The 13,439-nt window shown below is 48.7% G+C and overlaps 5 protein-coding genes across 5 annotated transcripts; 2 read left to right on the forward strand and 3 right to left on the reverse strand.

Annotated features, from left to right (window-relative positions):
* The first annotated feature begins 3,201 nt into the window (after positions 1 to 3,201).
* On the forward strand, positions 3,202 to 6,653 carry EI90DRAFT_53983 (uncharacterized protein). The gene is made up of 3 exons (XM_039067762.1): positions 3,202 to 3,279; positions 3,339 to 4,926; positions 4,974 to 6,653. The coding sequence occupies exons 2-3, from the start codon at positions 3,493 to 3,495 to the stop codon at positions 6,186 to 6,188; spliced, it is 2,649 nt and encodes an 882-aa protein (XP_038924060.1). The 5' UTR covers positions 3,202 to 3,279; positions 3,339 to 3,492; the 3' UTR covers positions 6,189 to 6,653.
* A 1,438-nt stretch (positions 6,654 to 8,091) lies between these two features.
* Positions 8,092 to 8,794, reverse strand: EI90DRAFT_54052 (uncharacterized protein). The gene has a single exon (XM_039067764.1). The coding sequence runs from the start codon at positions 8,640 to 8,642 to the stop codon at positions 8,184 to 8,186; it is 459 nt and encodes a 152-aa protein (XP_038924061.1). The 5' UTR covers positions 8,643 to 8,794; the 3' UTR covers positions 8,092 to 8,183.
* On the reverse strand, positions 8,542 to 9,367 carry EI90DRAFT_54055 (uncharacterized protein). The gene is made up of 5 exons (XM_039067765.1): positions 9,093 to 9,367; positions 8,909 to 9,007; positions 8,827 to 8,855; positions 8,619 to 8,772; positions 8,542 to 8,569 (listed from the first exon to the last, which is right to left on the reverse strand). Exons 1-4 carry the CDS (start codon positions 9,237 to 9,239, stop codon positions 8,646 to 8,648), a joined length of 402 nt encoding a protein of 133 aa, XP_038924062.1. The 5' UTR covers positions 9,240 to 9,367; the 3' UTR covers positions 8,542 to 8,569; positions 8,619 to 8,645.
* Positions 9,368 to 9,404: 37 nt separating this feature from the next.
* Positions 9,405 to 10,143, forward strand: EI90DRAFT_54154 (uncharacterized protein). The gene is made up of 4 exons (XM_039067767.1): positions 9,405 to 9,495; positions 9,547 to 9,643; positions 9,702 to 9,765; positions 9,920 to 10,143. The coding sequence occupies exons 1-4, from the start codon at positions 9,442 to 9,444 to the stop codon at positions 10,014 to 10,016; spliced, it is 312 nt and encodes a 103-aa protein (XP_038924063.1). The 5' UTR covers positions 9,405 to 9,441; the 3' UTR covers positions 10,017 to 10,143.
* Positions 10,144 to 10,720: 577 nt separating this feature from the next.
* Positions 10,721 to 12,927, reverse strand: EI90DRAFT_54108 (uncharacterized protein). Its single transcript, XM_039067766.1, has 5 exons — positions 12,902 to 12,927; positions 12,601 to 12,842; positions 11,212 to 11,240; positions 10,786 to 11,127; positions 10,721 to 10,726 (listed from the first exon to the last, which is right to left on the reverse strand). Exons 2-4 carry the CDS (start codon positions 12,747 to 12,749, stop codon positions 10,919 to 10,921), a joined length of 387 nt encoding a protein of 128 aa, XP_038924064.1. The 5' UTR covers positions 12,750 to 12,842; positions 12,902 to 12,927; the 3' UTR covers positions 10,721 to 10,726; positions 10,786 to 10,918.
* Positions 12,928 to 13,439: the final 512 nt, after the last annotated feature.

Genomic DNA, 13,439 nt, shown 5'->3' on the forward strand with positions numbered 1-13,439 from the left:
CATCATTGTCAGCTTTAGACATCAAATGCCGCTGAGCAGGGGCACTCGGCCATCCACCAAGACGATTTGATCCCCATCATCCTTCATTTTCATGAAACTCAAAGTGGAGACAAGGCCACGGATATCGACAGTATCACCAACTCTTTTAGAGTGTAACGACCTTCTACCGCTTAATCCAGAAAACCATTTTCCTATCAACCTGCTATATGGTCGCTCTATCCGAAGAGCGTCGTCTCTGTTTGATATTGATCGAAAATATTGGCTAATGGCCCGAATAGACCCCAAGAATAAAAGCTTTCGTATAAGTAATCGCAGATGCGGGAATAAGATGCTGGGATGAAAGTGGTCAGTCAGCAGAACAATTGCACGATCCCAAGATCAGAATAAGGGCCCCAGATGACTCCTATATCGTTCACCTTAAAGAGCGGTGCAAAGCGGACAGCAATGGGCCTGTTGGGGATTTGGCTGACATTGGGCGCTTATTTTTGTGCGGATTTGCCGAAGAAGCATGGGAGCATCCGGTATGATAGGACTCTGAAGGAAAAGGGGGTCGAAACACGGAGGTTGGTTGGCGGAAGGCAAAAGAGATAGTTTGGCGCGTAGTGCCAAGACGATTGAGACGCAGGTGCGCGAACATGCCCATGCCGTTCCACCCAGACCATTTACAAACACGCTGCCTAGACACATGCGACCAGACACACAGGTGAATTCGAAATGGTTGTCCTGAGAAATTAACGTTTCGGGGGTTTTAAAAAAGGAGGAAGAAACGAATCGGCGATCTAAAAAAAAATCAGTTATATTCAGGGAAAACCAGTAATGACGACAATGAGACACCGGCGGAGTCCTTGTCACAGTAAAAATGCGGTAGCAAATCAGTCGCTGTCGTTTCTGCCTGCTTTCCCTTACAAGTGTCCAGAGGTAGGGCACTTGACAAAGGGCGAAGGGAGAGTGAGGAAAAATAGAAAGAGACCGTTAAGGGAAACGGTATAGTGAAGGGCACTAGGATGGCGGCGAGAAGAGGCGCGAGGGCAGAGAAAGAGGGATAGATCGCATCATCATTGGTTGAGCCCCTTGGACTGAAGTGAGTGTTGTGTGCACCTCAGTAAGAACCGGCGTCGCATTAACGAACCGCGGCCCAACCGCTGTGAGACCCTTCGATATTCAATAGCACCGAGAGAAGTGAAGGCGATGTTCCTTCAACGCGCCCACTTGGTGTCGAGCGGTCTCGAGACACATTTCGGTAATTCTGAAGTCCTGTGACCGGTTGGACGTCAGGCTCAATTTCCAGGCATTGTGAGTACAAAACCCGTGCCTGAGTAGGAGTGCCACATGGAGACCTGCATGGGTTGGACGTGTAAGGGGCAGGTTCCCCGTGCGCACTCACATGTCAACAGGGATACGGAATGGAGTGTCGCAACGAAATTTCGATGGAGTATCTCAGCCAGAGTGGGCACAACCGTATGGTAACGTTGTGTGTCGGCTAGAGTCAAGCCTAGATGTTGGCGAGCACCGTAAGGATTGGCCCTAGAAGATTGACATGGTGATTGACATGGGGTTGTGTTAAATAAGATAAATTTCGGGCTAGGTGATCGTGTAGTCCTAAAGGGCCAGTGCATAGTTGGGAAACGAATGCTAATTGCTGCATTTTAAAGACGCCAGAATTTGGCGAAAGAGCCTGCGAACTTCAACTTGCGAGGGAATGTAATTTCTGTGTCGGAGTTGGCCGAACATATTGCGACGACCCCGACGGATCTCAGTTCAAAATATGTATAGCAGAACACCAGGCGTTGTTTCCGTTAAGATTATTTCACGAAACTGGGCTACTGTACTGAGTATCGGAAACTGATTATGTCGGCGCATCAACAAAGCCTATCAACCAAATTGAAGCGCATCGCCAACTGCACACTCTTTATGATCTCGATATTCCCCGGTGGCTAGTATACACTCCGATTCAGTGCCAAGTTATCCCGGCGGGGCATCCCTGTCTTCCAGTGGTTTAGTACCCCGGTACATACATTACGTCAGGCACACTGTCCTATACTTGGATACTTTCAACTATTTCGTCATTCTCGACTCCACGATCCTGATATTTTTCTATGGCATCAACCGTCAGCTTGCAGGTGTGTTGTCAACTACGTATTTGACAATGAGACCAGAGCGGTAACGTAACGACAGGTATCAAGCCTGATATATACCTACCTGCCCGCGGCCCATTATTAACGCGCGCAAAGCCGGCGCTCGGCCACTTACCGGCATCCGACTAGTATAGCTGATTGCACTCCAAGACCCTGATGAAAAGCTAGACTGGATCCCCTGCCTCCACTGACATACGTCGCGTGCGCGTGCTCCACCGGCGCTTACCGCCAGCTCTCTGTACGAATCGAGCGCAGTGACCAGTGCCTCCATATGACGTCCCGATAGTCCTTGCTCGTTCATATCTAGTTCTTATTCCTAATCACATTCATCCTGCTTCCAGTTCTGGGCGGCATGATACTGGGTCATGCCACCGCTGGAATTCGCCGCTGATACTGGATCAGAGGTCCGTATGGTGTCGACCAAATAGTCCATACATATATCATATTCTTCCTCAACCTTCCATAATAAGCCGGAGGCCTCGTGGCTCTAGCTTCTGAGCGTTTAGGGGCTCACACGTGCGTTGCGCGCCTAAAGCTCTTTCCTCCATCTACTTGTCCGTTGTCGACCATGTCGCTGCAGCAAGAGGCTGAAACTCCGAGGCAACAGGCAAAAGATCTCCTCGCAGTGGGGGGTAACTTGGCGGTTTTAACTCTTAGAGGTGTCAATGCCACGGCTGATTGGTGTCCGCCCCTGAAGAATGCGACTAGTGCTGCACTCTTCATCTACGACGAGGTTAACGTTGGTAATGATTATGCTCGTTTACGAGTGAAAGCTCACGCCGATTTGCGCCACGTAGAAGTTCAGGGAGAACGCAAAGGAATGGGCTGGTTTCGGTGAATACGTAGCGAGCACCATGGCCAACGTATCTTCAGCCATAAAGTCCGATGATGTATCAGCGGAAGAGGCAAAGCCATGGGTGGAAAGTGCCACAGAGCTTGATGGGTGAGTCTATCCATTTTGGCAGTCTTCGATATCGTAGTTACATCAAGTCCCAGCGCGTTACAGAAGATTAAGTCCGAAATTGAAAGACGGGAAAAAGTAGAGAAACGATCGACTCTCAGAAAAACATTCTCCTACTTGAAAGACCCGGGAAGAATTAACGACCTAAAGAAAGATTTTGACAAAGCATTGGCATCGTTTCAGGTAGCTTTCCTTACAGTATCCTTCCATAACCGTTCTGATTTCCGGCCGATGCAGGTTAGGACGAACTTGATAACTGGCGCCAAGTTAGCGGCCATAGAACGTCGTCTACACGAAGACAAAATTCTCGATAGTCTCCGATACCCTCATCTTGCTCATGATGATTCCACTCAGGCGTGCCTGGAAGACACTAGGGTTGATCTCATTGAGCGTATCATGGCATGGTGCCGCAACACTGAGGATAGCGAGAACCGGCTAATGCTGTTGACTGCTGTGGCCGGTGCTGGCAAGACTTCGATTGCACTCACGATAGCAGAACAATGTGCCAGCGAAGGGGATGTTACCCTGTTACTGCCCTTCTTCTTTAAAGCGGGCGAACGATCGCGGCCTGATTTTCTATTCAGTGGCATGGCTCGAGCTTTGGCAGACCATGACCCCGTTTACCGCACTTTCATTACCTCTGCTCTTCGAAACGATCCTAGTCTCTCAACAGCTTCATTCGCGACGCAGTTCAAGAAATTGGTGGCTCCGTCTCTACTCCATAAACCTCCGCCTTCTGACCGTCCTATGGTGATCATCATCGACGCTTTAGATGAATGTGACAAAGAAGCGTTCGAATCCCTTGCCGAAATTCTTGGGGATGAAGTGCCCAGGCTACCATCTTCCATAAAATTCTTCATCACATCGAGACAATTTGATCTCGTGAATCGCTACCTCTCCCCCAATTACCCTATTGATCATCTCACTATCGATCTCTTGGACGAGGCAAATGTGCGGGACTGTGCTAGATTCATACGCTTCCAGCTGCAAAAGCTAAAGAAATTACATTGGGATCTACAGCGTAATCTTAAGGACGAGGATAAAATGGTGCAGGAGATCTCGGAACGAGCAAATGGGTTGTTTATCTGGATCAGCACCATCTTTCGCTACATGAAGATGACCAACCAGGATCCTATGGGGACACTAAAAAGTCTGCTTGACACTGGTGCCAAACGACCAGAGGTCCCTGCTGAGAAGATGATGGAAGACTTGTATACAAGCATCTTGAAGAAGTGTGCTTGGGAGGATGAAAATTTTGCGCACGATTACCCAATCGTGATGGGAGCAATCTTCGTTGCTCAGGAGCCTCTGTCCATCACAGCCTGGGACTCAATTTTGTCACCTTTCCTCAAGTCTTCTGTTCGATATGCATTGGCCGAACTTGCTCCACTGCTCTCAGGAATTGAGGATTCTCACATTCCGGTTTGCATCTTACACCAATCTTTCCGCGATTTTATTGTCGATCGGATCCATCCCCAAACAATCAGCTTGCATTGCCCTCCCATAGTTGTGGGGGTGGAGAATGCCAGGGTCGCCCTGCGATGTACCGAGATTTTGAACAAGGATCTCTGCTCTGTAAAGGGCTTAGGACTGATCGAAAACTTGTCCGAAAAAGATGAAATGCCGCGCATTCCTCCATCGGAGTTATCTGAGCACTTTCGTTACGCATGTCGCCACATCGTCCACCACCTAAGTGGAGTCAAGGGACCATCAGAGGAGCTTGCTGGGTTAGTTGGTATGTTTCTGAGTCAGGAAGCAACTCGGTGGATGGAAGTCTGTGTGAGAATGGAAAGCTATGTCAGTATCTTGTTACTTCCTGAGTGGGCCAAGGTATGGGTTATGAATTGTGTTAAAGAAACTACCTGATGGTCTTCTAGTTGGCTGTTGACCACAGGGCTGTTAGTGCACTGGCTGATGTGCTTACCAAGCTTCCGGGGACCCTGCAATTTTTTTCAAGATTCCAGGAGGCATACAAGGCAGCAAACGATTCTGTTGTACTCTGCCGTTACCTTGTTTCTGTGGACTCAAACTCCTACACCCCGGATTTGGCTAGGTCACTAAACAATCTATATAATGCCATTGACGGACTCGGACGGCACTCGGAGGCACTCCCAATCATCGAAGAATGTGTCAAACTCCAGCGCCAGTTGGTTGCCGTTGACCCAGGATCATACACCCCGGATTTGGCCGGGTCACTCAACAATCTACATATCGCTCTTTCCAATCTCGGACAGCACTCAGAGGCACTCCCATTCATCGAAGAAAGCATCATACTCTACCGCCAGCTAGTTGCTGTTAACCCAGGATCATACACCCCGGATTTGGCCATGACACTCAACAATCTAACTAATGCTCTTTCCAATCTTGGACAGCACTCGGAGGCACTCCCATTCATCGAACAAAGTGTCAAACTCTACCACCAGCTAGTTGCCGTTAACCCAGGATCGTACACCCCGGATTTGGCCATGTCACTCAACAATCTATGTAGTGCTCTTTTGCTTCTCAGACGGCACTCAGAGGCACTCCCATTCATTGAAGAAAGCGTCAAACTCTACCACCAGCTAGTTGCCGTTAACCCAGGATCATACACCCCAGATTTGGCCATGTCACTCAACAATCTATATAATGCTCTTTCCAATCTCGGACGGCACTCGGAGGCACTCCCATTCATCGAAGAAAGCGTCAAACTCCGGCGCCAGCTAGTTGCCGTTAACCCAGGATCATACACCCCAGATTTGGCAATGTCACTCAACAATCTATATACTGCTCTTTCGGATCTCGGATGGCACTCGGAGGCACTCCCATTTATCGAAGAATGTGTCAAAATCCGGCGCCAGCTAGTTGCTGTTAACCCAGGAGCATATGCCCCAAAATTGGCCATGTCACTTAACAATCTATATAATGCTCTTTCCAAACTCGGACAGCACTCGGAGGCACTCCCATTCATCGAAGAAAGCGTCAAACTTTACCACCACTTAGTTGCTGTTAACCCAGGAGCATATGCCCCAAAATTGGCCAACTCGCTCAAGGATCTACATAATGCTCTTACCAATCTCGGACGTCATTCTGAGGCACAAATGGTCCAGATTTGAGCATGTTCTCCTCGTCATTGCATCGGCCACTTTACTGCCTGCACATGGCAGGCAAGCTTGAATTGGTATATTCGGCTCGAGAACACCAACAAATCCAACCTCAGTTTTTTGATTGCAAACCATTGATAAAATATTTACAGAGTTCACTAGCCACGCTACACCCATAACAAATCACAGTTGCATCTTTCAATTCTAATATTTCTTTCTCTAACACATTTTTCCTCGCATCGCTCATCGCTGATGTACTGGTCTATGTTTCTGCATAACCGATGACGTCGAGGTTTGGATCGATCGATGATGCAAATTGGTTGAGACGAAGCACAAGTTGATTGGCAGTCGAACGCGACCACTTGGTCCACAGATTCTAGCTTACCGTGCGCTGTTAATTCCAAACACTTTATGGCCCAACCGAATTTCGCTCACTCGAATCCTATGATGACTGCCCATTGGTGTTACACCATGCCTTCCCAGTTTAGTTTTGATCTGCACTGTATTACCACATCTCGTCGCTACCAAATGCAGGTGGCGTGCACATGGTCTTGGTAACTACTTGTGCAACTACATGACTAGTGCTACTACTGGATGTCGATCATCAAACGACGAAATCCAGACATGATGTGCACTTCCAGGTGATTCCCTACCTCGAAGACCCTTCCCGCTGACTATCTTCTCCTGCCGACAATGTTTGTTCAGTAAGCGGGACAGTGAATAAGGCTGTTGGTCCTAACCGTGACCGTGCGCCACCCGGATCATAATTACGAAGTTAATATGTCGATCTTCGTGAATAAGTCGACATGAATTAATACTCTAGATTGAATGAAGCGCGCTGATGCAGCACGTATGTCAGCAGAGATGGAATGCGATAAATTAACGCCGCTTGCGCCCCGTTAATATTGCTCGGCACGAAACCGCTATGATTATTGCTACGCGATGGACCCGGATTACCTCTTCGTATACACGGACGGCTCCTTACACCTAAGAGAGAGGCAAACGGAGGATCGGATATGGCTTGGTTGGTTACGTGGCCGGCAGACCTGTATTCGAAGGAAAAGGAGCCCTAGGGGAACATCGGCCAGAAGCCTTCGATGCGGAAATGATGGAGCTCAGGGCAGTGAGCAAAGAGATTAGAAGGAGAACGGGGGACGAATCCATTACCCAAAAACCTCACCTGAACCGGCTAATAGATCTGCGCCCGCTATTACAACTATGTCATGACTATGAGAGAAAATGTGACGGAATTCGTCAATATCACTGGGTGGCATCAACTCTTAATTCGCGTGCGCAGGTAAACCGTTGAAGTGGCACTTACTGCTCTACACAGCCCTGCTCTTGGCAGCTGTCACAAGCAGTCTGGAGTTGCAGGTCAGACAAACAAACTGGCCTAACGTTCTGGCCTAGGGATATTTTCCATCTACCTTTGACACCAGATCTCCCCTAATGGCTGAGAACGCGGAAGTTGTTTCCATGCCGTGTGCCCTCGTGGTTTATGGGGATTCATGATGGATAGGGTTCTGTCAATTACTTTAGGCGACGGTATCTATTCATTATCCTTAACAGCATCGTGCTGGCTGTCTCAGCACCCTCGACATCGACACTGACCCCCCCCCCCCCCCCCAAAGAACACTGACAATTACACAGCCCCGTGTTCAGATAGCGATCTGTTGACTAACTTGAGTCTAGATGATGCCAAATCGAACGAGACACACGTCTCTTCCCAGACGAACTCCGCCCGGAATAGGTTTGTGAACAGATAAAATCTCGTGCTTGAGGGTCGTTTCTCCGGGGATAGAATTTTCGCATGAAGTTCCAAAGCAGGGCACGCTATAGAGTAGCAAGAATGAATACATGGCATTGGTTCCAGCGAGTTGTGACACGAACAGTACTCATTTCTATGCCAGAGATAGAACGTATGGTATCCGAAAGGTACTCGTCAAAGCGAGCCAAAGATGTCATCAATCTCGTCTTTTTCTCAGTTCCTTTTATTCTTCTTGGTTTCTAATTTCCTAGCCTTCTTCGATGCACTTTCCGCTTCCTCAGTAAAGACCACAGAGGGGCTGTCTGAGTAGATACCCCCACGGGGTGATAGAGTGGCCCCGATCGATGAGCGCCTAAGCCAGTCTTCGACGAGGGCAACATGGGGCGCAAGTGTTGTTTCATTGGTACTGTGCCCGGTGGGCACCCGTCTTTGCTGGGAACAGAGGTGGTAGCCTCAACCGTTGCGATTCCATTAAGATTGTCAACGTCCTTGGTCGACTTGGGAATCACTTTTCCCGCATCCTTCGCGTTCGCCCCGAGATAAGCATAATTAGACATAACAAGAGGCTTAAAAGGATTCGGGCGGTCAGGGGACTGATCTGATTGGGGAAGCTTCATGGGTCGCACTGAAAAACAAATCAGACATAGATGAGGGATGAGAGAGATCTCACCGACCCGAAGAACCCTAGAAAGTTGCATAAACTATTCCCATATTGCGTCAAAAGCGCTCCTAAGCTCTACGCATACCGTAGGTACTCGGCTAAAAATGGCCACCAGCATCGATGTTTGAGCGCGGAATGTTTTTGTCCCATGCTGTAGTTCAGAGAAGCTGGGGATATAGAGTCAGCTACAAAAACTGTTCATCTGGACAGGAAATGCGCACGTATAAGCACTTCGTAAAACTGTCATGGCCTGCATTGGCATTAGCATTAGAAACCAAGAAATAAACTGGACCGAGACGGTACCTTATTCAAGAGCAGGCATAATTCATGAATGGCGTGCAGAGAGGACGGAAGTAGGCGCTTGGGAGGGAGATGTGTCCAGGAAATGCTTTGTTTACTGGTCTATTTTAACGGGTGTGGCCACGATGGAGGTGAAGCAAATTGCAGGGCAACCTTTTAGAGTCCACGAAAAAAGATGCATACACACGATAGGTAGAGACAAGCCCACGAGAATCCTGCGTATCCTTTTGAGAATCCGACGTGCTTCGACGGCCCTGCGTAGGAAGACGGCCGAACGGTGCTGATTATTGAACTTGTAGCATAAACGATCCGAAACGGCCAATTCTGTTTGCATGAACGTGATTAGGGGGGGCTTTGTTGCTCGGACACCCGTTCTATGACCCCAAGACAAGAAGTAATGGATGCATGAAGCGAATAAGGAAGAGACGAGCGTGGTCGACTCATCGGGCGCTTGAAACTCCCAAATCAAGGAATCTATAAATAACTATCAACAACAAACCTGTCACTTGCCTGTCACTTCATTCTCTGGCGCCCACATGGGTAGCGATGCCAAATTCTTCGCCCGAGGAAAGATTCAGGAGTTCCGGAAGGTTTGATTGATTCTACATCGTCCCCGTACCAGAAACACATGTGAGAATTAGGAGCTCGAAGAGGCCGAGTCGACAAAGGACAAGAAATTCATCAAGCGAAAGACGGTACTCAAGAAGATAGTAGCCAATATCACTATGGGGAATGACAGTGAGCTGGACAGTTTGCTTGCGGCTTCTTCTCCTGCTTCTGCTGACGGTTTGTGAAGTGTCAGCACTCTTCCCCGACATCGTTCGATGCATGCCGATCCAGGTGCTGGAAATCAAGAAAGAGTACGAGGTTCATATAAACTTCACGTACTTCCTCCTATCATCATTGAATTGGACGCCAATGCTCATTCTAGTGGCTTATCTTTTCCTTGTGAGCTATGGGTCGCAGTAAACCTGATGGTATTTCAAACGCCATGCCATCCCTTCTCACCATAAGTTGGCACTTTTTTAGTATAAATACTGAGAGATGCTACATTTGGTGGCCACGGGACGTGGTAGTACAGCGCAGTCTATCAAACACGGGTCGCTCCTGAACGAGGGGAACACCAATGGACAGTCATCATAGGATTCGAGGCAACAAAACTCGGTTGGATCTGATCATAAAGTGTGGGGAACAGCGGTATACTATATAAGAATCTGACTCAAGTGGACCAAGTGACCACGGCGTTCGACCGCCAATTGACTTGGGCTTCGTCTCAACGAATTTTGTGCGTCCTGTAACGCCTAGGATGAATTATAATGTTCCTAATACATTGGTCGAGTTTCTAGCTGCGAGGGGAACTGGGGATGTATTACCAAAACACCAGGACAAGTTCCGCAGGCGACAGTGACTGCAAGTGCCAGGATGAGAGCGACCCTGCCTTGCTAGCGCTTTGTCCCATCGCTACACGTACAAATTCTTCGATCCCTGGGTTCGAGTCAAATCATGGGAGAAAGCCATTAGTCATGAATCTGCTTACGTCTCGTGGCCACCAAATGTAGGTGGTCATATATCCTGGTAACTACTTGTCCACTACGACATGACGTGCACTCCCCTGGCGATTGATTCCCTACCTTGAAGACCCTTCCCGCTACAGCTGACTGTCTTCTCCTGCCGAATATGTTCGTTTAGTAAGCGGGACAGTGAATGAGGTTGGTCCTGACCCGGGAATGGACCGGCTCCGCGACCGTGCGCCACCCGGATCATAATTAGGAAGTTAATGTCGATCTTCGTGAATCGATCAACATGAATTAACACTCTAAACTGAATGAAGAAGCGCGGTAATGTAGCGATAAATGAACGCCGCTTGCCCCGTCACTTACTTAATATTGCTCGGCATGAAACCGAACCGCCGTGATTATTGCTGGTCGGTGGTGTCTCTTGGCGTCTGAGCAAGGACAGCCCTGCTTGGCAGATATCCTTCCGTGCTCTTGTTCATGTTCAAAAGTGCAATCCTCAAAATCCCGCTTCTACAACGAGCTCAGACAATCCTTTTGCATACGCTTTCTCTTCGTTCTCCAACTTGCTCTGTTTCTGGAGGCTATAGTTTCGGATATGATTGCGCCAACATGCTTCCAGGCTCGCTACCTTGGCTGATGGTACTTGCACTCCCAGACTCTTTCGGCAACACGAATGACCATTGCAGAGGTGTCCCCTCTGTGCAACTGGACCATCAAATTTGTACGGTAAAACCATATTTCCACTCAACCTGGGGCCAAGGTTGGCCGGTGGTGTTAGGTGTTACTCACCGACGTACTCGCCATCACGGTAATTTGCTCTGTCATCATCCAGTCTTTCGGCTCTATCGGGATAAGTTTCCTCAATAGTTCCTCCCTTTCATCTATGAATTCCTCACGTCGCTCGCCCGGTTAGTGGATCGATCTGGCATTTGGCTACCACCGCTACCTGCACGCGATGTCCATGTGCATCTATCGATGTCTAGGATCCTTGCCGATAAGACTCCTTGGCTCTGGAGCAGGAAGCGAATGTGAATGGGGGTGTATTTGGGGAGCCTGACATGTTATCTTTAAGTTCTAGAGGCTGGGCTTGTTGAAAGGAGCGGAATCAATTCATTTCTGCGAATCTCCGTATCATTGTACTCGATACAGCGATCTGTCTGAAAGCGCAAGTGAATCGTCAAGAGAATCATGGACAGTAATGCGTGGCTTCGCCATCTCTTTACCCGAACTGCCTTGCAAAAACAAATGCAGCTGGAAGAAGGACGTAATGCCGGCTCCACCAGAAGTCTAAGTAGCATCATTGCTAGCTGTAATGCCACTGAGCGGGGGCACTTAACCGCCCACCAAAGACGATTTGATCCCGGTCATCCTCCATTTTCACGAAACTCAAAAAGTGGGGACCAAGGCCATGGATGTCGACAGTATCACCAACTCTCTCAGAGTGTAACCACCTTCTGCCGCTTAATCCGGAAAACCATTTTCCTATCCCAACAAAGGGCTACATGGACGTTCTATCCGAAAAGCGTCATCTCTGATGTAAATATTGGCTGATGGTCCGAGTGGACCTCAAGAATCGGAGCCGGAGGTATGGAGAGTAATCATAGATGCGGGAATAAAATGCTGGGATGAAAGTGGTCGGTCAGCAGAAATGATTGCACGATTCCAAGATCAAAAACAAGGGTCCCAGACGACACTCCTATATCATTCATTTCAAAGAGCGATGCGAAGCGGACAGAAATGGGCCTGTGAAGTTTGCAAGAGAGAGCCGGGGATTTGGCTGACATTGGGCGCCTACGGGTTTGCCGGAGAGGCATGAGAGGATCGGGTATGATAGGATGAACGGAGGTTGATTACGAGTAGGTGGCGGAAGGCAGAAGAGTCCGGAGATAGTTTGGCGCAGTGTAAAGATTGAGATGCAGGTACGCGAACATCCCGTTCCACCCAAACCATTTACAAAAGACGCTGCCCAGACACATGCGACCCGACGCACAGATGAATTCGAAACGGTTATCCTGAGAAATTAACGTTCAAGGACCCATTCCTAGATTTCGTGGAGAAAAAGGAGGCAGATACGAATAAGCCTATGTTTCCAACGCAAGCACCTCAAAGCAGAACGGTGATCTAAAAAAACTGGTCATACTCAGGGAAGACTAGTAATGATGACGATGAGACATCGGCGGAGTCCTTGTCACAGTAAAATGCCACAGCAAATCAGTCGCCGTCGCTTCTGCCTGCTTTCCCTTACAAGTGTCCAGAGGTAGGGCACATGACAAGATTGGGGAAGGGGTAAGGAAAAAATAGAACGAGACCGTTAAGGGAAACGGCATAGTGAGGTGCACTAGGATGACGGCGGGAAGTGGCGCGAGGGCAGAGGAAGAGACGGGGAAAAGGGATAGATCGCATTATCATTGGTTGAGCTCCTTGGACTGAAGTGAGTTTTGTGTGCACCTCAGTAAGAACCGGCGTCGCATTAACGAACCGCGGCTCAACCGCTGTGGGACCCTTCGACATTCAGAACACTGATAGAAGTGAAGGAGGTGTTCCTTCAACGCGCCCACTTGGTGTCGAGCGGTCCCGAGACACATTTCGGCAATGCTGAACTGTGTCCTGTGATCGTCGGTTGGATGTCAGGCTCGATTTCCGGGCGTTGTGAGTACAAAACCCATACCTGAGTAAGAGTGCCACATGGAGACCTGCATGGGTTGGACGTGTAAGGGGCAGGTTCTCCTGTGCGCACTCGCATTTGGTGAATCAACAGGGATATGGAATGGAGTGTCGCAACGAAATTGCGTTGGAGTATCTCAGCGAGAGTGGGACACAACCGTATGGTTGTGTGTCGGCTGGGGTCAAGCCCAGATGTTGGCGAGCACCGTAAAGATTGGACCTAGAAGATTGACATGGGGTGTGCTAAATAAGATAAATTTTGGGCTAGGTGATCGAATATAAAGGGCCAGTGCATACTTGGGAAACGAATGCTAATTGCTGCATTTTACATAAAGACGCCAGGATTTGGCGAA

The sequence above is a fragment of the Cantharellus anzutake genome, assembly GCF_015039405.1.
Source record: "Cantharellus anzutake strain C23 chromosome Unknown EI90scaffold_1, whole genome shotgun sequence".
Classification (NCBI taxonomy): Eukaryota; Fungi; Basidiomycota; class Agaricomycetes; order Cantharellales; family Hydnaceae; genus Cantharellus; species Cantharellus anzutake.

Coding starts and splice junctions, on each gene's coding strand:
- EI90DRAFT_53983 (XM_039067762.1), top strand. CDS start 3,493: ATGGCATGGTGCCGCAACACTGAGGATAGCGAGAACCGGCTAATGCTG. Junction 4,927..4,973: donor TACTTCCTGAGTGGGCCAAG/GTATGGGTTATG, acceptor ATGGTCTTCTAG/TTGGCTGTTGACCACAGGGC.
- EI90DRAFT_54052 (XM_039067764.1), bottom strand. CDS start 8,642: ATGCAACTTTCTAGGGTTCTTCGGGTCGGTGAGATCTCTCTCATCCCT.
- EI90DRAFT_54055 (XM_039067765.1), bottom strand. CDS start 9,239: ATGCAAACAGAATTGGCCGTTTCGGATCGTTTATGCTACAAGTTCAAT. Junction 9,008..9,092: donor TGGGCTTGTCTCTACCTATC/GTGTGTATGCAT, acceptor CCGTTAAAATAG/ACCAGTAAACAAAGCATTTC. Junction 8,773..8,826: donor GTTTTACGAAGTGCTTATAC/GTGCGCATTTCC, acceptor CTATATCCCCAG/CTTCTCTGAACTACAGCATG.
- EI90DRAFT_54154 (XM_039067767.1), top strand. CDS start 9,442: ATGGGTAGCGATGCCAAATTCTTCGCCCGAGGAAAGATTCAGGAGTTC. Junction 9,496..9,546: donor AGATTCAGGAGTTCCGGAAG/GTTTGATTGATT, acceptor TGTGAGAATTAG/GAGCTCGAAGAGGCCGAGTC. Junction 9,766..9,919: donor GTGCTGGAAATCAAGAAAGA/GTACGAGGTTCA, acceptor TCTCACCATAAG/TTGGCACTTTTTTAGTATAA.
- EI90DRAFT_54108 (XM_039067766.1), bottom strand. CDS start 12,749: ATGCCGTTTCCCTTAACGGTCTCGTTCTATTTTTTCCTTACCCCTTCC. Junction 11,241..12,600: donor TTTACTGTGACAAGGACTCC/GCCGATGTCTCA, acceptor GGATGATGACAG/AGCAAATTACCGTGATGGCG. Junction 11,128..11,211: donor CCGTGATGGCGAGTACGTCG/GTGAGTAACACC, acceptor TTGATGGTCCAG/TTGCACAGAGGGGACACCTC.